This window comes from the organism of the source record quoted next, unplaced genomic scaffold (genome assembly GCF_019419815.1).
Source record: "Pyrus x bretschneideri cultivar Hongxiangsu unplaced genomic scaffold, Pyrus_bretschneideri_v1 Contig4, whole genome shotgun sequence".
Lineage (NCBI taxonomy): Eukaryota > Viridiplantae > Streptophyta > Magnoliopsida > Rosales > Rosaceae > Pyrus > Pyrus x bretschneideri.
Genome location: NW_025999723.1, coordinates 12,110,950 through 12,138,501, shown reverse-complemented (window position 1 = coordinate 12,138,501; position 27,552 = coordinate 12,110,950). Strand labels below are relative to the sequence as shown.

Here is a 27,552-nt window from a genome sequence, read left to right as displayed (position 1 = left end):
CACGATTTAACGGTTATTTTAACTCCGATTTTGATGATGTTTTATAACTACACTCCTTGACCCTATATGAATACAATGAATGAATTTGATCTTCAATTTAAAATATTTACACAAGTGGATACCACAAAATCTTATGTTATACTTAATGAAAGTATAAATAAACTCTAAGTGTTAGTCAATCTATCGTTTTACGAATTCTCCAAAACTAATTTCAACGATCCAAACCGTCAAAATTGTTTGTATATGCTTGGAGATCATATTAGCAAAAAATCACAAAAAAAAAAACATTCAGAGATCAAATAATGGGACAAAGCTTTTCAACGGTTATAAATGAAAAATCACGATTTAACGGTTATTTTAACTCCGATTTTGATGATTTTTTATAACTACACTCCTTGACCCTATATGAATACAATGAATGAATTCGATCTTCAATTTAAAATATTTACACAAGTGAATACCACAAAATCTTATCTTAAAAACAAAAACTCTTTATCCTTGCACATTTAATATTTGTAATAGATTAGTAGTGTATGTATTATTTTTTTATTAGGCTTTTATTTTTGAGTGTAGATATAGTACTTGAACGAGAAATGTTTTAATGTTTTGAAGTAATATTTACGTGGCAATGTGTGGTATGTGCAAATTTAAAAAAAATATATTTTTTTCTTAACGGGTCATAACGGGTGTGACACGACACGACCCGTTAAGATAACAGGTGTTACACGAAAACGACACGAACACGATAGACACGACCCGTTTGCCAGGCCTACTCACACATGATGTCTACGGTTGATTTTTGGAATTACATACAACTAATTTACGAAAGTTCTGATATATTATTTTAGTCAAAATGATTTTAATTATCTGAAGAAACAGTTTCCAAGAAAAAAAAAATTATATGAAGAAACAACTAAATTTCCACTTTCCAATGTCAATATATTTGGAAAAAATTATGTGAAGAAACAACTAAATTTCCATTTTCCAATGTCAATATACAATCAATGCCCCATCATTGTACACCATTTTATCTGCGTTACCAAGATATGAGAAACCTCGCCCGTACGGGGAAGCTTTATTACTTTCGGTGCTTAAATTAAAGAAAGCATGAAGTCTGACTTTGACACCACTCATTATCTAAAAGAACGTCTTGAATAATATTAAGACTATAAAACTATTCAGGAATATAAAGGGTAATGTTAGGGAGATCAAAATTTTGAACTAAATTTGCAAACCAAATAATGTGTTACTAATATGAAATAAATACTTAATCAACGCTTAAGTAATAATCAAATCATCAATTACCACATCATTTGGTTTGCAAATATTTTTTAAAATTTTGATCTCTAATATTATCCTTATCTAAAAGAGCATCCTAAATATATCAACATTGTAAAATTACTAAATAAAACCCGCACACAATAACGCGTATCAAACTAATCTACGTGCTATCCCTTTGAACTAGACTTTAACCAACCATCTATTTAGTACCTTAAACCCATATGGACAAAGTAAACCTTTTAACCTACATTCTAGGTTCTAGACACTCTAGGTGCAATGCCAGAAATATCTCAAACGTCTGTGAAACTCCCCACGCTAGACATTTCTCAGGCAATATTGGACTCAACTTCTCTATCCTCTCTAGCGGAAGCCTTCAAAACATGGGGCTTCTTCCACATCACCAATCACGGGATCTAAAGATCTTTTCAGAAAACTATATTCTCTGTCAAATGACCTTTTCAGCCTCCCTTTTGATACCAAACTTAAACTTGGCCCTTTGTCTTCTGCCAAAACGTATAGCCCTCACTTCATAGCCTCTCCCTTCTTTGAAAGCCTCAGAGTTTCTGGTCCCAAGTTCTTTGATTCTGCTCAAACTTCTGCGCACGTTCTCTATGACCAACACAACTCTGAATTCAGGTATTATAACTGTATCTATGTACTCTGTGTTTGTGTATATATATAAAACTATATATATATATATATATATATTCTATACAGATGTTTCTGTTTACCTTTTCTTTATGTAATTTCTCTTCATCCTAATTATCTTGAGGTCAGAAAGGGAGTTGTAATTCAAAGTTAAAAAGCGCTCACTCCTGCATCCGAGGTCCTATGTTTGATTTTCCCTTTGATGCAATGTTGCTTGTATCGAAAGAAATTTTGCTTGAGGTTATATTTTTTTTTTGATTATTTATTTCTTTCTACTAGTGAAATATTACAGGAATATGGGAGCAAGATGGCAGAACTATCAAAGAAAATCGTAAAGATTGCTTTGATGAGCTTGGGGGAAGGATTGGAGAAGAAACATTACGAATCCGAATTCAAAAAGTGCCATGGTTACTTGAGAGTGAACAACTACTCAACCCGTCCAGAAAGTTTGGAAGATCAACATCAAGAAGTTGGACTTGGTATGCACACTGAAATGAGCTGTGTGACGATTGTGTACCAAGACGAAATCGGAGGGCTTCAAGTGAGATCAAAGGAGGGAAAGTGGATGGACATAACTCCATATGAGGGGACCTTGGTGGTGAACGTAGGAGACATGTTTCAAGCTCGGAGCAATGAGAATTTGAGGTCATCAGAACATAGAGTCATTTTAAAGCAGCCAAAAAATCGCTTTTCGGTGGCCTTTTTTGGTGTTTCGAGGATGAGAAGGTGATTTTTGCACCAGAAGATGTGGTGGGAGAAGGTAACGAGAGGATCTACAAGCCATTTGTTTGCTTGGATTATTTGAAGTTCAAAGAGAGCAACGAGAGAGGGAGGTTTGAAAAAGTTGGGTTTACTGTAAGAGATTTTGCTGGGATTAATCACCAAATTACCAAAAGTGACAGTTAAAAACGAATTGAAAGTCTCTTGTAATAAATTTAGCAAAATTAGGAATTGTATTATATGATAATCTGGCTTTAAAATTGTAATGGTTGTGATTAAATTTGTATGTACCTGTGTGCTTGTGCTTATTAGCATTATTTTCACACTAGTCCTTGTATTTTATCATTATTGTCCTTATTCTAAGCATGTTTATTTTTCTATAATTCCAAACAATTATTCATTTCATCTTGGAAAATTTATGGAAAAATGTATTTTCATGTCATAGATATCTTATCTATTCTACTTGTTTGGTCATGTTTCACTCGATTTGCATTCCTCGATTCTTTCTATTTCTCGCCTCAAGTGATAAATGACGTAGATGGTACTCTCTTCTACCTATCACTTTTTGTTTCTTTGAAGAATTAGCAGAAAAAATTATTTAATTTTGAAAACGTGAAGATGGTGGGCAATTGGCAACTTGGCATTGCTTTGCCAATGCATTCCAAATAAATTAATCCAACTGCAACTTACAAATTCAATGATGCAACTACTGTTGATTGGCGAACACTTTATCAGTTTATCTTGAATTCTATGTCTGGAAATTGAAAGAGATCCCAAAATTGTTATATATGTTGTGCTCAGAAGGTGTTAGAAATTCATGGGACATGGCCTTCCTTTCATCTAATTTTTTTTATGTCAATAAATACATGCAAATTGGAATGATGCTACACATTATTCACGAAAATTCCATGGTTCTTCGGAAATGAAGAGAAAAACTTGATGTTGATTTGTCTCCAACATTTACAGTGGCAGTAACAGAAGCAAAAGAGAAAAACTTACTACTTTATTACAATCACATATGATACTAGACAAGTTACATTGGAATTTGGATGTTCCATTTGTCCATCACATTCACATGAACAAAGTTACTACTACTGAAGCTTATTATCCAATGATAAGGTTAAACGGTAAAACTGGGGAATGCATGTTACGAACCAGATCAAACTGCCCCAGTTACTGCTACAGATTTTTCATCAAGCAGCTACATTACTCTTCCTGCATAGAAATCCTACAACTACAACATTAGCTTTGTCCGGCTTCTCAGCACTTACCAGCAATTTTCCAAAGCGCCTGCTTAATCATCCCCACTGGTGAAATCGCCGCTCCTCGAAACTGAAACCAACTCAGAAAGAGAACAATTAATGTAGCAGCATCAGAATGTTTGAATATGAAAGCAAACCAACAAAAGAATTCAAATCGAATGGAGGACTTAATGACATTGGATTGACTAATAACGTGGATGATTCAGGACGGGCATTTTAGATCACCGGATATGTTGTAGAGCCGGTTAGAATGCAACTACTAGTTCCATCAATCGTATTGTATTACACCAGAAGGCTCAGAAGTACAAACCTTTGATTTAAGGCTCAACATGAGAACACCGTCAAGGATGGATGATTGGACCGAGTGTGCATCTAAGTACAGATTGTTAATGGCATCCATTATATCAAGCAAGATATATTCCCGGTAAGGGCATCTCATCTCTATCAGAACCTCTTGCTCGTTTACGCACACTTTCACATCTAGTGGCAAGCTTTCTCCGGAAACAAGCATATTGGGATAGGGGTCAGTTTTGTCAATGTCACAGGCCTTTCTCTTCTTTACTAAAGACTTTTTCTCATTGTTCATCTTCGTTTTATCATAGTTATCTGATGTCTTCTCTACCCTGTTCAGGAATTTCCCTCTAGAAATAGCTTCCACGGTGTCCATGCAGGATTCCATCTCTTCTGCTCGTGCCTCAAGCTCTTTCAAGTACTTGATCGTATCATCAAGGATATCAACCTAAAAAGAAAATTCAGTAAATTCAAATTACGGAAAGTATGTTATTACAAAATAGTACATGACAGAACATGAAATTTTTAGTCAAAATAAATGTAAAGATGGTTTTCAACACAGGCATCTAAAGTTACCTCAGTGATAGAAGGAACCATCGACCTGAGGACCAACAATTTTTCGTTCTCTCTCCTTTTTTCATGTTCCCTGTTAATATCGTCACCTTGCAAATTTGGGAGCAAATCTTTTCCCGTATTTTCTTTACCGGTTGCCATATGAGAGCGAACACCATACATTAAAGGAACTGTGAACAAAATCTTCTTTAATGTCTTCTGATGTACTGTTGACCTACAACTACGAACAACTTCTTTCTTCCATTTCACAAAACTGGATTTGCTCTCTCCGTCGCAAAAACATGGATTTTCAATCAGCCTCATTGAGCTTCCTAGAAGAGTAGAAAGAGTTCTTTTGTAGTGTACATGTTCATCAACAGATCCAAGATACAAAGAACTTAGTTTTGTGTCATTGAAGTTTTGAAGTTCCTTTAAATGGATATGGTTCACATTCTCACGTTCAGCAAAAGAGTGAGCCTTTCCTTGATTAACAAAAGCTTCAGATATGGAGTCACTAGAATTCATGGAATCTTGAACGCCGCTGCTGAAGTCTTCATCCATGAAATGCCAACTCTGAACCTGAGAAGCCACAGCATTGGTACCTTCAAGCATCATGGAGTCTTCTGTCTGATGATTGTGATCACAACCATTAGAACATTCATCAGAAGAGTCCATGTTGACCTCTTCATGGATTCCGTGTAAACCGTTAATTCCCCTCTGATCAAATTTGATTTCTTCCGAAGGGGAATATAGGTTCTCTAAAGGCAATGTATCAACTACGTCATGGTCAACCTTGGCAACTATTTGCTCTGAATCATCGTCTGCTTTGTGAGGGGCAGAGGAAGATTTCTCACAGCAATCAGGCTTTGAAAAATCTAGTAAGGAAGCCTTGATGTGTTGAATGAGATTAAGGTCCTCCGATACCTTTAGATATCACAGAAGGAGAAGAATTATTTAGACGAAGACATAATAAAACTGTTAAAATAACTGGAAATCAAAAGTAATTTAACTCAAGAAGAGAAATTACCAGCTCAGTCACACCTAGCTCAACAACACCCCCCAGGTAGGGAAAGCAGACTACAGTCTGAAAAGCAAAAGCGTCGAAAAATATGACATTGATGGCGTTGTGAAGTAAACTAACAAATTAAACATAATGTGGAATGAACCAGAAGATGAATACCACGAAGGAATCACTATACCTGAACAGATGCACTCTGTGAGCAACCGTTGATATCCATCAGTAGAAGAACAAGTTAACAGAGAAAACAAAAGCAGTCAGTCCAATCTGCATCTTTAATATTAGAAAATTTACAGGAGCTGAAGTCAGCAGTAACTTTAAACAAATCACAACCAAGAAAAACCTACCTTCGCCAGCAAAGAGCGTGAGAAAACTTTACTATCCGCATGTTGAGCATTGCACAACCAAATGGTTTGGCCACTTGCCAATGCTCTTCCAGGCAAACTATACACAAAGTGGAGAAAAAAGTTACAAAATCATAATATGGAACATATAAGCTGACATGAAATCTAGAAGCAAAAGAAAGGAAAACACATAAATACACGCAAACAGAAACATTAAGCAATAAAACAAGGGAACATTTTTTACACCAGTTGAAGAGATCAGTATAGTACCCTTCGCCAGGATTGAATATGAAGGACATGCAAAGCAAGTAATACCACTCGGCATCTGTGAGATCTTCCGGGCACAATACACCAGAAGGCGCTTTAGCTTGCCGCTCAGTCTCAGTCTCACCTTCTAGAAGAGACTTATACAGCTCTCTGAGTTGCACATTCCTCTGTAAACCCATTTTATCGGTTTTAAGTTCCACACCTTCAACTGTTTTTCGGGTTTTGATGTCTCCATTGTAGTACCCCTCACCCCATTCCAGCACCCTACAAAAAAATGATCATAATTTAAAGCTAAACACGAACTGTCCTAAGCAACAATAATTGATACCTACCGAAGAAAACCAAAAAAAGAAAAACTGCATCTAGGGATGCAAAGTTTGTTAAATTTTAGCCTACTTTCCAATTAAAAGAGGACATTTTCACTTTTCAAATTATAATTTTCCGGTTTTCCTTCCAAATTAATTTTTTCTTTCACTTTCAAAGGGATTTAAGCTCAAATAACTCGCTTTACCGGAGCGTAAGTTCATAAACAACGTCAGATTCATCTTAATTTCACCCATTTTTATACTGCAGAACTTCTTCATTTTACTTGCACAGAATTATAAAAAAGCAAGACAAAATTGAAAATTGTTCATCACCTAGGAAATAAAATAAAAATAAATACTTGAAAAGAAAAAGAAAAAAGCATATTACCCTTGTTGTGCAGTTGATAATGACCAGAAAATTGCATAGCTCCACTTAATACTCCTCACAGCAACAGCAAACTGTTTTCTCAGATTCCCCGGCACCCTCTCATGGTTCTGAGCCATTTTCCTCACAAATATAATTCAACTTACACAATTAAAAAACCCCCACCAAGCTCATCAGCCAAGAAAAAAAGAAAATTTGGGTTTTTTCTTGGATCTTGGTTTCAGCTGAATGCTATTAGTGATTTCTGCAGAAAACCCATGATTTATATCAGAGTTTTGAGGGGGATTTCAGTGAAGTGCAGGCACATATTTTACAGTTCTTTGGAGACCAGAAAACCCGAAGGCTGCAAAGTTGAGCTATGGAGTTTATCTTGGTCTTATACTTTATAAGCAAACCGTGAAGTACGACTTTGTTTGGTGGTGGTAAAGACGTACACAGTGTTGAAGTTCTGCCTTTTTAAGCTTGAATTTTGCACATGAATCTGCGTCTTGTGTTTTTTTTTCAATTAAGTAATTCTTATTTCTGTGAAACAAAAAGAGTAATTTACTTGATTACAAACCCAACGTCACTTCTTAATGAGGTATTTTTATTTTATTTTTTGAAAATATATTTTATTTAAACAATCCAAATACTATACTAAATTTTCCTTCTCAATATGCTTTGTAATGAATTTATAAAATTTCGTATTTATGATTAGAATCGTTTATATTATAAATCACTTTAAAGATCTTTTATTAAAAAAATCAATAAAATATGACATCCTTCGGTCATCAAGTTGTATAAAAACAAATGAACGACTACATTAAAGGCATTACGAATGATGATTGAACGACCTTATTTTTAATCAATTTGTATAGATCATCTTTACAGAGTGATTTATAATTTGAACTGTTCTAAGTATAAGCATGAACTTTCGTCATCGGTTACAAAGTATCCTAGGGAGAAACTCTTCCTTGATCTTAAGGAGCCAGTCTGCTACATAAATATACTTTGTTCTTTATACAAGTTGACATTCTATAATTGAATTTTGGTATATGAGAAAGTACACTACTTTAACCAACCTAACAAAACTTAAATTCACCAAAAATATATATTTTTTCATTTTTTGGACTTTTGGCTGAATGATTCATTTTGACATTTGGTTACGTAAATGCTATTTTTTTTTTTCGCATGTTGTTATTATATCATCGTCGTATCGTTAAAAAATTATCATATATAATCGTTATGTAACGAATATTTGATTTTTTTTTTTCGGTTTAAAACTATTTTAATCACGGTGTTTGTACCCAAAATCTATTTTGATCACTATGTCTTTTATCTCACCATTTTGGTCGCTGAGTTCTTGTGTAAAATCTAAATCACTTTTGCTAAGTTCAGATTTTAAAATGCTATAATATTCACTATAAATTAAAGACTAATTAAAAATGTATGCAATTATATAAAACTCAAAAATCATTTAAAAATTTACAAAAATACACTATTTCAACATTACAAAAACGATTTGACGAAAAAAAAAAACCACAGTATCACCGTCACCCCCTCCCCCACCTTTCTCAAATTGAGCCATGAACACCATGATTGAGAACAAGAGGGTAATGGGCATCGTCGTCAAGAGGAGGATTAGGAAGGAGCCGAATCCCCTCCGAATCATTTGGAATTGAGCTCAATCATCAAATGATCTAGATCAATGAAATTTGATCCAACGGCTACAATTATTATAACTTTTATAGGGACTCTCTGTTTGTAGCCGTTGGATCAAATTTCAATAACCTGGATCATTTGATGAGTAGGCTCAGTTCGAAATGATCAGGAGGGGATCCAGTTCCGATTAGGACCATGCATAGAAAGGAAAGGGTGAATATTATAGCATACATTTTTAATTGCATACATTTTCGACTCTCAGAAACACAATCGAGTCTCTAGCCGCCAATTTCTTCTGGTTCACAAATGTGCTCCTCCCCGTAGTTAACAAATGTTGTTGTGGCGTCCCTCTGTATATATGCCTTAACTTTCACACCTCGCCGTGAACATCCTTCGCGATCACTGTCTACACCGGTGGGTCCGCCAAGTAATCCAACCTTGGAAAAATGGTCTCAGCGCAGTACCTTAGGATAGAGAATCCATCGCCATTGTTGGTGTCATATTGGGTCAGCGTCTTGGTGAAAGACGCCGGCTTTTCTTGATTTTCCAACCCATCTACCTCTGTACCCCCGTCATCCACGACAAAGGCCCCGTTGTTCTTAATTGGGTTCATCCTAATTTTGACAAACACCTCGTCGGTTTTCAGGTCCCTCTTGAACTTGATTGCAGCCACCCTACAGAGAACGAGCAACGGGATCCTCGGTGAGGCAGAGAAGAAATCAACGCCACCATTAGCTTAGGCATGCTCGGCGTGGCCTTGCGAAAAGTAGAAGACTTTGGAGTTCACCGGAGGCACATGGACCATGCTGCTGGCGCAGACGTGCCACAGCTGAGGATCCATGCCTTTCTTCGACTCTTTCATGGTTCTGGTTCGATTTCGAAGCTACCCAGATGATCAAAAATTTAAAAACTATGATGAATTTCTAATTTTTTTTTTCTTCTGGATTTGGATTTTTTTTTTTTTTTGTTAGAACATTGTTGTTGTATCAAGGCAATGATGAATATAAAGGCTTCAACTTCATGACTACAAAAGGATGGGCGGCAGAGAAGCAGAAGGTAGGTCTGGGCCAATCACAGTTTCATACCTCATCTTTAAAACATTTCAATGTCACACCTCATCTTACGAATTTGTTACAATATCAGACCTCCGTTAGGTTTTCTGTCAATCTTTCCGTTAAATGCTAACGTGGCTTGAGATAGGGCACACTTTCAATTCCAACTAGATTAAAATATTAACTAGATATTAAAAAAAATAAAAAAATAAAAAACCTACACCTAGATCCCCTTCCTTCCCCCTCACCTCTCTGCAACTCTCGCCCTCTCTTCCTCCATCTCCATCTTTCTTCCCCCTCCCCCTCCTTCACACCCATCACCCTCACCCTCACCAAATTAATCCATGTAATGAATTTCAAACAAAATACCCCAATTCCATCCAAACCCTAACCCTAAATTTCAAATTCTTAGCACTAATCGATCGGGTTTTGCTGGGTTTTAGTTTATGGTTCGGGAGAGGAGGCAGGGACGATTGGGTTTGGGGTCTGGGAGTATGACTTGGATATGAGTGGGTTGAAAACAAAGTTGAAGTTGGGGCTTTTTTACAGCGGATCTACGAGACCCCGTTCCTGATATTGATGACTATGATGACTTCTGCGACGGCGAACTGACGGAAAGTGAGATGGTGGTGGGAACGGAGGGGGAGATATGCACAAGGTTTTGATGGTTCGGTTGATGGCGTGGGAGATGAGGGGTGGAGGAAGGGTGGGATGCGAGAAAGAAGATGTGGTTGGACGAAAGTTACATAGAGGTGAGGAGGAAAGAAGGGGATCTACGTATGGGTTAGGTTTATTTATTTATTTATTTATTTTTAATATTTAGTTAATTTTTTAATCTAGTTGGAATTGAAAATGGGCCCCGTCTCAAGCCACGTCAGCATTTAACAAAGAGATTGACAGAAAACCTAACGGAGGTATGATATTGTAACAAATTCGTAAGATGAGGTATGACATTGAAATGTTTTAAAGGTAGGGTATGAAACTGTGATTGGCCCAATAGTTGAGGTAGTTTTGTGTAATCTACCCAAAAGAAACTACAAACAAGCAGCAAAGAGCTACAGCCACTAGAAAAACAGAAAGCATAAGTCAACAATGCTGCACCAAAATAACAACGACAAACAGTAATTATTTAGGGGGATATTTCATTTGTGTACAATAGGCTCATTAGCAGTGGAATGGGCGTTTTTCCAAGAACTCAACCGAAGTCTAACAGTAGACTTAATTGAGTCAAGAACCACTGTTGAGGGTTGACATGAGTTCTTGAATTTATAGTTGTTCCGCTCATGCCACATATAATACATGGTAGCAGAAAGACATAACTTTAATGCTATCAACGATAAAGATTTTCCCTTCTAACTGCTAGCAGCCCACACGACAAAAAGATGCAAAGGAAGCCCTAACCAAGGGACGCCACACTCGAACAACTTGGAAGACAAATACAATTAGTAGAAAGACACTCAAAGAAGAGGTAGCAATGGGACTTTACAGCACTAAAGTAGAGGACCTAAGTGATAGGAGCCCACATAACAAATGTCAAAATCCTATCCAGAGTAGAAAGCTTGCATTTAACAGCCAACCAAATAATGAAACTCATATAAGGAATATTTTGATTATACAAAACAAGTTTAGGCCAACCTACCTTAGGCTTAGATTGTCGAAACTTACCCTAAGCAGAAGAGTATATGTCAATGACAAATGAGTCCATTGAATCATATCATCAAAGCCAAGATTTGGCACAATATTAAAATAGAAAATTGAATTTCCAACAACTTTTGAGAAGAATTGTTAAGCCAACACCAACTAGAACTATATAAAATATTGCAAACCAAATGAGGTTTAGAAAGCCTGGATAATGCAATCACCAATTTGCACGATGATCACCAAAATCCAATACAAGCTAAAACATACTACTCATTAACAGCTATGATAGCCTTAGGCTCTCTAGCAGCCACCTCGCCTTTAATAGTAGCTCCAATCTTGGCAACTTCATCCTCAATTGCTATCACATCCTAGACTGGCTCCATCGCATTCTGGGAACTTAGACGAGAACTTCCCAGTGGGTCACCCATCCTGGGAATGCTCTCGCCCGAACTCGCTTAACTTCGGAGTTTTGATGGATCTCGAAGCTAGTGAGCTCCCAAAAGGCCTCGTGTTATAGAAAGGTGAGCATGTACATATAAGATACATCACCCCCTCTCCGTTGGTCGATGTGGGATGTTACAATTCACCTCCTTATAGGATTGAAGTCCTCATCGGCACACTCGCACCGAATGACAGAGTGACTCTGATATCATTCTGTCATATCCCAGACTGACTATGTCGTAGCATGCTATTGTGCATTTTGGGCTTACCATTCCTTCACGGTTTTGTTTCTAGGAACTCAGATGAGAATTTCCTAGTGAGCCACCCATCTTGGGAATACTCTCGCCTGAACTCATTTAACTTCGAAGTTCCAATGGAACCCGAAGCCAATGAGCTCCTAAAAGGCTCGTGCTATAAGGAGGTTGGCATGTACATATAAGGCACATCACCCCCTCTATGTTGGTCGAGGTAGGATGTTACAACTGCTCTATCCGCAGCAGCTAAAAAACTAAAATCAAGTAGTTTCCTCCTTATGTGCAGGCAGCATAGATGTGGCAACTATAGAAGGAGCAGGCTTTGACATCTCTTTGGCAGCCAAATCCACATAATGGCGAGCCTTTCAAAAGTCAATCCAACTTAGTCACAGATGGATACTTCACTTAATCTTCGAATCCAGGCACCTGGAGGGGGTAGCGAGAAGTTTTACAATGAACGATCTTTTTAGCCAAGACTTCAACCTCCTTCAGGAAGTAGCAAAACTCTCACGAGCATAAGAAGTCCTTAAATTCTTCTCAACTGAAGGTCTAGAAAGTAGGCTAACCTACCAGCAAGGCCTCATGCCTCTCTCGTAACTCCAGGTCACGTCGACCTTCACTTTGCGATTCTAGCGCCGCATCGGCCTAAGAGGCTATAGCTGCATCATCCATAGCAATTACCGCAACATAACTTCGCACAATCCTCCAACCTCTTGGCCTGTGCCAACCTACACCACGACTCCCAGCTGCACCATCCATTCCTTGGCCCCAGCCGAGCTGCGTCGACGTTTACCATCTGGCAGCCTCTGTTGCCGTGTCAATCACTTGGTTTCCAGTCTACCAGTCCCAAGCTGCCTCGCGGCAGCAACAAGAAGAAGGAAACTATTTTCTCATCTTTTTGGAGCAACAAAGACGATGACAATCAACTCTTCACCAGGCAATCAAATAAGAAAATTGGAGGTGGGGGAACAATATGCTCTAATTTTTTTCTCTTTCTTGTATGGAAAAAAATTGCTCTATAGGTTTATTCAATCCCCTACTTAAGGTAGAATTAAATAAACTTTATAGATAGTTGGACTTTATCTCTTAGAAGACATTTACTACAAGTTAAAGCTCAAAATCCAATGAAGTCAAAAAGCCAATTTAGGCAGACTTGCTCAACTAGGGACTTCTATACCTCCTGCTCTTTTCCTCGTGTAGCCCAGTAGGAACTTCTACACCTCCTTTAATTATTTTCCATTTAAAACCCTTTTATTTGTGTGAAACTTTTAACGGTGTAACCCAAAAACACTAGTGTTTTACATCGTAACAAGCTTGAGAATTAATACTCACGAATTTTTAATTCGGGAACCAAAGTGTTAATTGGGCAAAAGTTAGAAAACTAATACTCCAATTTTCTAATTGGATTATCTCACAAGATTGTTTGAAATATGGTTTTCTTAATTAACCCAACGCGTCTCATGTTAAATCATCTCCTTTTTTCTAGTTTAAATGAATTTATAGAGTAGGTGTAATATTTACTATAAATAATATCATATTAAGTTTAGAGAGAAATGTTAAGGGGACTGTCTTAAAAGTGAGACTCTTTATGGATTCTCTGCCACTTCATATTTAACGTCAATTCTAGTGCCAAATATTAAAAATAGGGGTGTGCTATCCACACACCCCATTTTACTTCTCACACACTCTTTGTTAATTTCTGTCTGTTGATCTTTTTTAATTTATCCGATCCAACGGCCAAAAATTAGAAGAGTGTGTGAGAAGTAAAAAAGGGTGTGTGGATATCACATTCCTAAAAATATTGTGTAAAAAACATGAGGTGGTAAAGAGTTCATAAAACCCTTCACTTTTGAGATAATCCCATTAGCATTTCTCAACTTTAGAAACACAATCCGCAACTTTATTAAAAACCTTTGTTATTGAATCTTTTCATAAAATTTAGAATTACAATCCGATGCTTGGCTCTTCAATAATCAAGAAAGCCGCCACAACATGTTACATGTGGTCCTGCTCCTGAAATTGTTAACCAGCCAAAGTGTGGTAAAATTTTCTTCTTTCGGTGCATAAAGTAGGCTAATATTAAAGCTAAGATGCCATGACTTTTAAAGATAAAATGTTATGTTCCAGTAATGCAATGCACTTGTAAGAAAGAGATATATACATTTTAATCAAGCAAGAAAAATGAATTAACACTCTAAAACCATAGTTTAAGAAACCGCTCTCACTTTCGCATTCAGGTGAGAGGAGTTTCGGTTTGGTCTTTGCCATGTAGGGGATGATTTTTGCTAGAACCCGTTATTTTCATTACTCGATCGGCGAGTTCTTCATTTTAGTTTGTCTTCAGAAACTATATAGAAGCTTGTTGTATCTTGGCTCATTTTCAGGAGATGGATTGCAGAGAAAACGAAGCAAGTCCAAGTCTTGGGAGAAAACTAGAAAACTCTCCGGCAAAATTAAACACCAAACGCTCGTGTTCTTCATTAAGCTCGTGGAGAATGAACAAGCACAATAAACACCCATGCCAGTTCATCCACCACCAAAGCAAAGATGATCCACCACGTAACACTACTCGCGGTGTGGTTTCTTTCAAAATAAAACTCAACAGTCCTTGAAGAAGCCTCAACCCCAATTGAAGATAAAGTGTTCACCACCTTTGAATAATACAAATATTGGGGAGAATTAGGGGAAATTCTTTTTCTTGTAAAGGGATACCCACAAAGATTGTAACCCTACAAATTCATTCATACAAATATTATATTGTACATGTATTATTGTCTTATTTATTGCAGGAAATTTCATGTTTACAGATACATAAGAAATTGGTACTGAACTTACCATCTACATGAGTCAAATCTAAGTAAGACCTTCCACTTACAAGTGAGGAATAATACTAATAGACCGTAGTATCGTGGCTTTAGTTGCATTACTTAATCATTGCACATCAGTAATTTTCTTAGAAAAAAATAGAAAAAGGACAAAAAAAGAGAGATGTACACTCTATCATTTTAATTAGGAGGGTTATACATTCAAAAAACAAAAGGTACATATTGAAACTGCATGGTCGATTTTAAAAATCATCTCAAACTTGAAGGGTGTAAAATGTAGGCCTTTTTTTTGGGATATTTGAACCTATATACATCGTCTTTCATTTCAATTCTTCCTTATTTAATAGAAATCAGCATTAGTAAGAATTAGTGATAACCAATTTATCATTTGAGTTACATGAGGACGGCAGAATGATGTTGCCAACACCAAAAACACTGTTTTTAATGGAGTCTCTATCACCCTCTACAATGTTACTCTCGATAAACCCCAAGTTGCCTTGTGTGACCATGCCAGATAATCTTTCCCCACCTCTTTGGAATCTTACCACACCTGATAAGTTAGTTCTTAATCTTCACATAGTGTTGATTAAACCCGAATCTTGCTTTATTTAAAATATTTGTAAGAAGATGTATGTTGATCAGGTAAGCAAATCTTTATGTAAGAAGATCCCTCATTTATGCAGGATTAGTGACCAAACCCAGAAAAGTACAATCACCACCTACGCGTTGAAATATCTCACATCGACCCTATCTCTAAGAAAATAAGACTTTAATATATCCTAACCTCACTCCAACTAATACCGAGGCCTTTTATGATAAAACCTCACACCTAAGGGATTGTGCAAGTGGTAATTACCAAGTTGGGAACAATATCAGTGTTGTTGGAAGTTGGCCCTTGACCCGTCTTTCTGATAATTCTACATGGCATTAAAACTAAAGAGCAGGCCCGTACTGCCACGTGATGGGTGGGTCCCTTAGCCCCGCATTAAGGAGAGTCCCCTTGGCTCCACGTGGTTGTTGATGTGTTGATCTCCCACGTGTGACCACTAATTGTGTCCCACATGAGGGGACGTGTTGAAATATCCCACATCGATTGTATCTCTGATTCTGTAGTGCACATTCCATCTCCTCTGTATATCCAAGAGGTAAGTTTTAAATGATAATACAACTAATCGTGATATTAGTGTAAGTACTTATAAATTGTCAGCAAGACAAAATTGTGGTGTACCATATGAAAGGGGAAGATCAAGTATCCAATTGGAAATTATGTATCATATGAGTGTTGTTCACCAGAATGTAAGGTATTGGTAAATTATATGGAATCAATCAAAATTCCAACTCAGGTAGGAGAAGCCATCTGAGACCTTAATTGGACACAAACAATGGATGAAGAGATGTCACCATTGCAGAAGAATAAAACCTGGGAGATAGTGCAGTTACCGAAAGGAAATAAACTTGTTGGTTGTCGTTAGGTGTTTACAATCAAGTACAAGGCTGATGGATCAGTGGATAGGTACAAAGCAAGGTTAGTGACCAAGGGGTATACTCAAACGTATGGTGTAGATTACAAAGAAACTTTTTCTCCAATAGCAAAAGATGAATACGGTGCGTGTTTTGATTCCCTTAGTTGCAAATATGGATTGGCCTCTTAAACAATTTGATGTGAAGAATGCGTTTCCTCATGGGAACTTAGAAGAGGAAATGTATATGGTCTTTCCACCAAGATATGATGCGAGTGGTAATACAAGAGTGTGCAAATTGCGTAAATATCTTTATGGGCTCAAGCAATCGCCTTGTGCTTGGTTTGATAGGTTTACTCAAGCAGTGAAGAAATATAGGTATTGAAAGACCCATTCAAATCACACTCTATTTTTAAGCATACGCCTGGCAAGTTAACTACTCTAATCATTTATGTGGATGATATGATCATTATAGTGGATGATTCCGAAGAAATTCAGAAGTTACAGGTAAATATTGCATCTGAATTTGTGATGAAAGATTTGGGAGAATTAAAATACTTCATTGAAGTTGAGATCACTCGTTCACCTAATGGTATTTTCTTATTGCAGCGAAAATATGTGTTAGAATTGTTGAAAAAGACTAGTACGTTAAGGTGTAAACATGTGGATACTCCTATGGTAGAGAAGCATCAATTGGGTATTTACCCAGATCAGGTTCCTGGGATAGATATCAAAGGCTTATGGGGAGGTTAATTTATGTATCTTATACTCATACTAATATTAAATATGTTGTGAGTGGTGTAAGTCAGTTTATGTACTCACCTAGTGAAGATCACATGGTTGCGATACTGAATTTTGGCATTTCTGAAGTCTGCACCTGGTAAAGGAATACTTTATGGAAAATATGGACATCTAAACATTGAAGAGTTTACATATGCAGATTGGGCTGGCAATGTTACTGATAGACAATCTACATCTGGGTATTTTACGAATGTTGGAGGTCATTTGGTTATGTGGCATAGTAAAAAGCAGAAAGTGGTGTCAAGGTCATTTGTGGAAGCTAAGTATAGAGGTATGGCACACGGAATATGTGAACTTCTTCGGTTAGGTAAACTTTTGAGATGTCTTGGTTTTGAACCAAATGAAGCTATGAAGTTATATTGTGACAATAAATCTTCAAGGGAAATAGTTGATAATCCGATGCAACATGATCGAGTAAAGCATGTAGAGGTTGATTGACACTTTATCAAGGAAAATCTTGAAAGGAAGATTGTTTCTATACCGTTGTGAATTCAAGAGAGCAGTTGGCTAATATTCTTACTCATGAAATATCTAGTAAGGTTTTCCAAGACTCAATCATCAAGTTGGGCATGTATGATATCTATGCACCAACTTGTGGGGGAGTATTGATTTGGGTCTTAATAGTAAATGTCATTGGAGTCCTATTTTAGGTAGGATTATGATATGTAATAAGTAGGATTTAGGTTCCTTATCATTTTTTAATTACTTTTCATCTTTGGTGATGGTAGCCATGAAAGGGAATGATGGTGATTATTCATTATTGGGACCTGTCATAAATGACCTTCGCCATTTGCTCAAGTTATTCACAAAGGTGCAAATCACACACATGTATCGTGAAGGTAACACAGCAGCCCATCGACTGGCTCGTATGGGAGTCAGCGGTGACCAAGAATTTTTGTGGGTTGAGGAGCCTCCTGATGTGATTAGGGATGTATTACTTGAGGATTGTTTTTAATTGTTGCCTTATTGTTCAATTGAGGATAGGTTTCTCTGTTGTGGGGGACACTCTTTTTCCCTTCGACCGAGTTGAAATCCCCGACAAGGTTTTTATTTAGGCCCATCATGCACATTATTCTCAGTTTGTTCATATCTACTTTGCTTAATGAATAATGTACCATTTCAAAAAAAAAAAAAAAAAAAAAGGTGTGTGCGCCTATATATTGTAAACCCTAGATGATGAATAATATAACGAAGTATTCAATGTATTTCTTGGAGCGGTACATTTTAGGTTTTGTTGTTGTTGTTGTTAATTTCTCTTTTATACAATAGGATAAAAGAGACAATTTACATCTAAAATGTAAATTGGGTGTACTGTGTGGTTATATGGGTTCAAACAAATTTTATCCTTTTTTTATGTAAGAATCACATTAAGAATGCATTATACGTCACCTGTGAGAAATTTATTGATATAGAGACTACAAGTCATGTAGTGTATTATTTCATGTATTATAAGCAAAGGTAGAGTTGATATGTTCAATTTTTAAGATTTTTTTTTTAATTTTTTTTTATTACAAGCGTTATTACTATTCTTAGTTACTAAGTGAAGTGCAAAGAGTTTTTAAATCCAAGAGCTAATTGGTTGAAGATGAATATCCTATTTACCACTAGAGCAACCACCATACAAGCATAATAGGAACATCACGTGGCCGTAGTTAGAACTACTCCAATCCTTGGAGTAAAACTCATTTTTTAGGTTCGAAACTTACCCCAACTTACTCCAACCCTTGGGGCAAGTATGAGTTTTAACCTGGAACTCAGTTCTAGGGAAAATTAAGGCCAAAATTCCCCCCGAGTTAGTGGGGCAGACCTACCAAATATGTGTATTTTTTCAGTTTTATATTTATAAATTTACTGAATCCAACGGCTAAAATCTAATATGATCAAATCCAACAGTAAAAAAAAAAAAAAAAAAAAAAGATCTGACGGTCCAAATTTAAATCCAACAAGCAACAATTAAAGTAATTAAATTCTGTTATGTGTTACATATTCTTTTATAATGTTCTACAAGTTTCTTGGTGTTAGTTTAGTGATTTTTCAATATTTATCAGAATCTAAATATTTTTAGGTTAAAATGTTTATAAAATTAAATTAGGATAGTCTACATAATTTTTTTTTTAAGTTACTATGAGAAAGAAAAATTATCCTAAATTCATTTTTTAATAATTTAGTGCTAAAAAATTTAAACTCTGAATGGTTAGAGAAGAAAATTATTTCTAAGTTAAAACTTAAATTTTATGGATTAAAATTCTAGGTTTTAACCCAAGAATTGGATCTCCCGCCAATACTACACTAGGTAACCCACATCTTATATTTAATATCTTTGCTAGTGGTCACCAGACTCACCAAACTATATGCATTATCTATGGGAAAGAACTTGGCTTTTTGTTTTCCTTGTATTAATTTCTACCCATCTCGACTGAACCCACCACCATCGTTCCATCAAACTCACCAGAAACTCAAAAAAAGATAGGCAATCCAAATCCAAACTTATGGGCATATTAGATATCCCAATTTAAAAGCCACTAGTGAATGGTCACTTGAATTTGTATATAATTGTCCACTACTAGTATGATATAATATGATACTGAAGTTAGAGGACATGTATAATTAATTCACTGTCCAGTAGTACATAGATTCGTGATTAATGTTGTCGTTGGCACATTTTTGGTTTTCAGGTTTTGATTGGTATCAATGCATGGTACGAAATTCAACCACAAAGGGGAAAGCTGTAGATCTCTGAAATTAATGTTGCTCTGGTTGTAATAAGTTCTTGCTGCCAGAAGGGTACAATGTGAAGATTATGATGATCAATGAAATGGCATAGGGAATTGACATGTCTTGCTTCATTAGGGTTTCTCTCTCTTGAAAAAATTTAATTCAATTGCATGATGTGTTGCTATCTAGTTCTTCTCAAAATTTGATTCGTATAAAATTATAATTAAGGAGATTCAAATTTAAGTGCGGAAAGAAAAAATTAAAGTAAGTTGAATTTTTTTATAATCTAAAGTAGGTCTGGTAATTCATGACACGACCCGATAATCCGACACGAAATTGACAGGTGTTTGGGTCGACACGATAACGAATCGGATCGTTATCGGGTAACCCGATAAGCACCTGTTAAGATAACAGATTGATTTGGGTATAAACGTGAATAACACGATACACAATAAGTAAAATATTAATTTAATAATTTTATAACCCTGAAATAGTAATTATATATATTAATTTAACAATTTTATACCCCTAAAAACTATAATAATTATATATATATATATATATTAAATTAAATATTAAAAATTGGTGACCATTGGATCAGCTTAAATATACATACCATTCAATTTCTTAATACGTACAAAATAAATAAATTTAAATCTACTTAATAAATAAATATATATATATATATATATGTATAAACTTGATGGGATACGAAATCTACAAAACTAATTTCAACAATCCATCCGTCAAACTTGTTTATATATGCTTCAAGATTGCATCAGCAAAAAATCGCAAAAAAAAAACATTTAGAGATCAAGTAACAGGACAAAACTTTTCGACGGTTATCAATGAAAAATCACGATTGAACAGTTATTTTAACTCGTTGACCCTATATGAATACAATAAATGAAGTCGATCTTCAATTTAAAATATTTACACTAGTGAATACCACAAAATCTTATGTTATACTTAATGAAAGTACGAATAAACTCTTAAGTGATGGGATACGCATTCTACGAAACTAGTTTCAATGATCTAACCGTCAAACATGTTTGTATATACTTCGAGATTGCATACGCCAAAAATTGCAAAAAAACAAACATTTAGAGATCAAGTAACGACACAAAACTTTTTAACAATTATCAACAAAAAATCATGATTTAACGGTTATTTTAACTCCGATTTTGATTATTTTTTACAGCTACACTCATTGACCCTATATGAATACAATGAATGAATTCGATCTTCAATTTAAAATATTCACACTAGTGGATACCACAAAATCTTATGTTATACTTAATGAAAGTATAAATAAACTCTAAGTGTTAGTGAATCTATCGTTTTGATGGGATACGCATTCTACGAAACTAATTTCAACGATCCAACCGTCAAACTTGTTTGTATATGCTTCAAGATCGCATACGCAAAAAATCAAAAAAAAAAAAAAACATTCAGAGATCAAGTAACATGACAAAACTTTTTGATGGTTATCAATGAAAAATTACGATTTAATAGTTATTTTAACTCCGCTTTGATGATTTTTTGCAACTACACTCCTTGACCCTATATGAATACAATGAACGAATTTGATCTTCAATTTAAAATATTTACACTAGTGGATACCACAAAATCTTATGTTATACTTAATGAAAGGACAAATAAACTCTAACTGTTAGTGAGTCTATCATTTTGATGGGATACGCATTCTACAAAACTAATTTCAACGATCCAACTGTCAAACTTGTTTGTATATGCTTTAAGATCGCATACGCCAAAAATCGCAAAAAACAAACATTCAGAGATCAAGTAACGGGACAAAACTTTTCGACGGTTATCAACGAAAAATCACGATTCAACGGTTATTTTAACTCCGATTTTGATGATTTTTTACAGCTACACTCCTTGACCCTATATGAATACAATGAATGAATTCAATCTTCAATTTAAAATATTTACACTAGTGGATACTACAAAATCTTATGTCATGATGATCGATGAAAATTGAGAATTTTGTAAAAGGAATAACATGCAAGCTTTGAGTTCCATTGGCAAGGTTTAAACTTTTGAGAAAGGCTTCACAACCTTGAAAACAAAAACTCTTTCATTTTGCATATCCTTGCACATTTAATATTTTGTAATAGACTAGTAGTGTATGGATGTTTTTTTATTAGGCTCTTATTTTCGAGTGTAGATGTAGTACTTCAACGAAAAATGTGTTTTAATGTTTTGAAGTAATATTTATGTGGCAATGTGTGGCTTGTGCAAAATTTAAGAAAAAAATATATTTTTCTTAACGGGTCGGGTCACTTTACCAATTGGGTAAAGTGACCCGACCTGTTAAGAACCCGATAAGATAACGGGTGTGACACAACATGCCCGTTAAGATAACAGGTGTTACATGAACACGACAGACACGACCCGTTTGCCAAGCCTAATCTAAAGCTTTGCAAACCTGGACATACTCAAATTCAAATCTCTTTGCTTGTAATTTATTTTACGTTACATTATAATATATTGTTTGGAAGATACAAATAAAAACAGCTAAAGCTTTACACTTATAACATTGATTTTACTTATAAGCACAATATATGTACATGAGATATAAATTGAGGAGTAACTTTCGGTGAGACCATAGTACCTAATGATGCGGCCAATATGGGGTCATTGATTCCCCATGACCCCAACAACTTCAAAATCCCTATTTGACCTTATAAATAGTTGGCAAACTAAATCATAACTTCCTTCTTCTAATTATGTTTTCTTTATCGTCCATGTATTCTTTTTCTCTCTTCTTCTGCGTGACTCTACCACGTGCTTAATGAAATGCCTTAGTTGACAAGCCTTGGCAGTCTCAACATTACTCGACAATTTCCTACAGTTGTGCTTGACAAGCCTTTACTGATCATAGTAGTTGTCAACATACGCTCACTACTACATTAAACACTTTGCGCAACGAGGGAGTATTCGTAGCACAAAACATTTCCAGGTCACACAAAACCTATGGCGACGTAGAAACCGTAACGCAGAATTCGTCATGCAAAGGTCTTGAAGAAAGACCTTGCACGACGATGAGTGCAGTTTTGTCGTGCAGCAAAATGATTGCGCGACTCTTTACTACTCGTTGCGAGAAAGGTATATGGACAAAGGTTTTCGTCGTGCGATATAAGAGGGTACAAGTGTGCTTTGTGACAATAAATTTCTGGGGACATCTGTGGTTCGTCTCAAAAATGTTTGTGCGACAAAACATGTAAGATGTGCGTCTTTTTGCACGACGACATAACTTTGTCGCGCTAGTGTAATTTTTAATTTAATAAAATTTAATAAATAGAATGTTATTAAAAATTTATATTTCATACAATAGACAAAAAAAACAAAAAAAATTAATGAATAGAAAAACAATTTATTTATAATATATATAAAAATGTAAGTACAAATACAAAGTTTAAAAAGAAAGCGGAAAAAAAAAACTAGGAAAAAAATGAGGCATAATCTATGGTCAAGTCGTTCGGAGGTGCTTGGTAATCTTGCTGCTCGAATAGGGTGGGGTTGGGGACGGGGTCGGAGGTCGACGAGTCTGATTGCTGTGTATGCTCTGGTTGGAGGGGTTCTGACATCAGTGGTGCAGAAAAATCGAGGAGACGGATCTTGGAGAAACTGAAGGCCTGTACAATCAATGACATCTGAGTCTTGTACGATGCAAGCTCGCTCCTCAGGCTAGTGACTTCCTACGTCAAAGTTGTAACCTCGCCCTTTGACAGCAAAGATGAAGAGGCTCCACTCTCCTGCCACCTGGCATTTCCCATCCCCCGACAATATGTCCCTGGCCTCCGACCGAAAGTCTGGTCCAACGTCTCTATAAGGATGTGAAACCCCGCATCCTCAGAGGTATCCATAGACTCCATCGGCGTGTCCAGGGCAAGTTGGGAGACGGACTCCCAAAGGACCAACTGACCCTTCTCCACCATAGTCACTTGTGAAATAAAATATGGAATATTAATAGCAAACAATTTGAAATAATTAGTATAAATCTTTAATGCATAAGAAATTAATTACATGAAGGGACTTGGTCAACTTATCCTCAGGCCGAACATAAATGTTAGCAAAGATGTCGATCTCCGGAAATTTTGAACCTCCTGAAATAGAAAAAGATACGACAAATGTTAGTACGGAAACAGAAGAAAAAAAAATTATTAGCGACATTTTAAAATTGGAAATGAAAGCTTTAATATATACCTTCCGCCGTGCTTCCATCCTATATGAGAAAGGCCTCGAACTCGAATGGTGGAAAAGAGTCTTCTTCTCCTAATTGATCTTGTTCGCCTTAGCCTTCTTCTGTTATACACAAAATAAACGTATTAGTTGTAATATTTAAAGAAAATAAAAAAAAGTAATAAACATTAGTAAAAATTTAAAAAGTAAAATGAAAGAAGTCAAACACACCACATAGCCCGGCTCCTGAAAATGACCATAGAGCCAAACCCAACTATCTTCTCAGTCCTCGAACTCTTTCGGGCAACCTTCCTCGAGAACGACCTGCGGATCATCAAACATCTCAAAATACTGGAGTTCTTCAAGTATTATTTTTAAACAAAAACAATTACAAATTCTTTAATACAAACTTACCTATAACTATTGTAGCATGCAGTTCTTCAAGTCCACTGGCACCTTTTTCCAAGAACTAAACTCGGTAGAACATTGGTTCCACACCAATCCCCTTATATCGAACCTTAGTTTGGTGGACGCTTCAGCTGAACTTTTGTCATCAAATGAGGGCAATCGCTTACATCGATACCTCTCTATTGTAATCACAACTTATTTCATTTTTTTTCCTACCACAAAAATTTTAAACGAAATAGGCTATTAAAACAATAATTTCAACCATATCAAATGTAAAACAACTAAAAAAACAATAATTTTTTTTTATCTTTCCGCTCACGTGAGCCTTCTCCCTCATAACTTTTCGTTGAATCTAAAACCGAATCGGCCATCTTTTGAAATAAAACCTTTACAAAATAGGGTTCTGAAACTGTGTTTATATAAAACACGACACACTTTGGGCGACGTATCCTTGGTTGCACAAAGTGTGTTATAAATGCGCAGTATAAATGGGAGCGTTTAATGTGTGACTGACCGTGTTCACAACACTTTGCGCGACAAATATGAAAAATGAGTACAGATCCTCTCCGGATCTAAAAAAATGAAGCCTAAGGATCAAATGATCCGGGTCGTTGAAATTTGATCCAATGACTACAAACAGAAGGAGCCCTCTAAAGTTATAATGTAGCCGTTAGATCAAATTTCAAAGGTCTGAATCATTTGATCCTTAGGCTCCCTTTTTTTAGATCCGAAGAGGATCTGTATTCATGAAAAATAACTCGTTGCGCAAACTTTTGGCGCCAAATTTTATTTACCCGCCTTTTGTTAAGCTGAACAATAGTAATTGTAGCGCAAAGTTTTTTTTTTTTTTTTTTTTTTGAATTCTTCCAATGTTTGCACGACATAATTGTATTTCCGTCGCACAAGTTTCACTTATGTGACGAAATCTTCTTCATTGCGCAAAATATGGTCGCGCAAGTTTGTTTTTCTACTAGTGGCTGGCATAAGCTTTTGGCAAATGTTGCAAGAATCAGCAATTGGCCACCATGTGCTCGATGAAATGGTCGAATGAAGTTTTTCTTTGTCGAAATTATGACCACATTATTTGAAAATCTTGACTCCACCACTGATAGTACCGCCACTTGGTACAATACTTCACTCATGTATTATAACACATGCAAATTTCTTAATAGTAATAAACTCTAAAGTATCAACATGTTGCTCACCTATATTATAACTGAATTAAAAATAAATTGTGTTAATATTCATGTACAGAAAACTTCAACCGCTCTCTCTATGTATATATTGATATTCCACCTTTTATTAATTACTAGTTTAAACGAAAATTTTACCCCTTTCTCTTGTTTTTCCTTTTGTCAAAAAATATACATCCCATGTTAAGGAGAACATAATATTGTTGCAAGTGGTGGATTGTCTTGGTATATATGACATTTCTCATCAACTTTACATCCTAGATTCAAAATCTCCCATACCCTTTAGTATAGCTTAGATTAATAATATCACTTATAATAAAAAATAATAATATTTAATTAGCAGTAATTTCTAAGTAACATTAATAGTTAATGACAGTAATCACATGATGATAAATACATAATCCAAATAATAGTGTACTATATATTTGAGTTCTTGTTTTTCAAACCCACCCCACAACTGTCTTTGTCTTTAAGTTTTGAGTGTTTTATGACCAAATTATGGGAAGATGGTAAACATGAGCTTCAAATGCAATCAGTACTCCTGATCGAGCTGAAAGTGGTTTTGGAATTTTGCCTTAAGTGTGGTCATTTCATTTGGAGAGTTGCATGCATGGTGCCTTTCTTGGGGTTCTTCGTCTTCGTCTTTATCCACTGGTGTTTTTCTTCTTATTTGCTATATACTTTTGTTCCCCTTGTTTTTTAGTTTCTTGTTCAGAGGAAAAAAAACATATAAGACAACAGCAACAATAAAAATGAAAATCAAAACCCTTCACGGACTTGTAACGAAGCATTATGTCTTGCTACTTATATTAGCAAAATAATAATAATATTAATAACGATCCTATGTCCTGCATTTTGAATATGGTGCTAACAATTGATCGGGATTTGTTGATGCACAAAAATAGGTTAAGAACAGTGTTAAGTGTTGAGGATTGACTTTTGTTAGGGTTGTTTCGGTCACCAAGTGAGGATAATATGTACAGAGATTATGAATAAAAAAATAAACACACGATGTATGTGGTTCGTCCTAAATTGGGCTACGTCCATGAGGGTAGATGAGTTCTTATTACTAGAGTAGAGTTTATATGATACAATGGTTTAGGCCTAATCATCATTAGTGAGTTCTAATAATAATTAAGGAATCTTAGATCAAAAGAAGCTTAGTTATGGGAGAATGATCTTAGAGTCCCTCGTTTTCGTCCACGGTCGATATGGAACTTTGAGATATTATTATGATATTGACACGTGTTGCGTCATGATTAGTCTCTTGTTGGAGAGAAACTCATGTCTACTGCATGTGTGCCTCCACATGAACCTTTCAGTAAGTTATGATAATATAAAGTCAACGGGTGCTCGATAATTTTACAGTTGGTGAAGTATGGTACAAACTACAAACAGGGACACATATTATTCATAATCTGAACCGATCTGTGGTCAACATAAATAACAAATTAATGAAATATAAAACACAGTAGGCGAATTTCGAAATATTTGCTTTTTTATTCTACGAATATTTGGAAATTTTGGTTTTTATAAAGAAAAAGGATGTTGGGGACATGTTGGGATAAATCCAACCTTGATTTTGGCAGAGATTTTGTTGTTCCGTAAGCAATTTGCTTCCAGACAAGGGAATCAGATTCCTTCCATGCAAAAGTAGTCCATCCCTGTACCTAAAGAAAGCTTACTAAATTATGGACTATAGGAAATTTGAAATGGTCTTGCATATATAATTGTTATATATATTATATAAACGGAGCATACTAAAATGGTGAAGTTTTCAATATTTTAAAAATATTCCTTCTTAATTAAGAGTCTAAAATAAAATATAAAAAAATTTTA

The 27,552-nt window shown here is 35.6% G+C and overlaps 1 protein-coding gene and 1 pseudogene across 1 annotated transcript; one reads left to right on the top strand and one right to left on the bottom strand.

Annotated features, from left to right (window-relative positions):
- Positions 1–1,519: 1,519 nt before the first annotated feature.
- On the top strand, positions 1,520–3,032 carry LOC125468928 (annotated as a pseudogene).
- Positions 3,033–3,635: 603 nt separating this feature from the next.
- On the bottom strand, positions 3,636–7,517 carry LOC103932269 (transcription factor EGL1). The gene is made up of 8 exons (XM_009341833.3): positions 7,077–7,517; positions 6,387–6,647; positions 6,120–6,216; positions 5,954–5,968; positions 5,782–5,838; positions 4,779–5,678; positions 4,222–4,650; positions 3,636–3,981 (listed from the first exon to the last, which is right to left on the bottom strand). Exons 1-8 carry the CDS (start codon positions 7,190–7,192, stop codon positions 3,910–3,912), a joined length of 1,947 nt encoding a protein of 648 aa, XP_009340108.2. The 5' UTR covers positions 7,193–7,517; the 3' UTR covers positions 3,636–3,909.
- Positions 7,518–27,552: the final 20,035 nt, after the last annotated feature.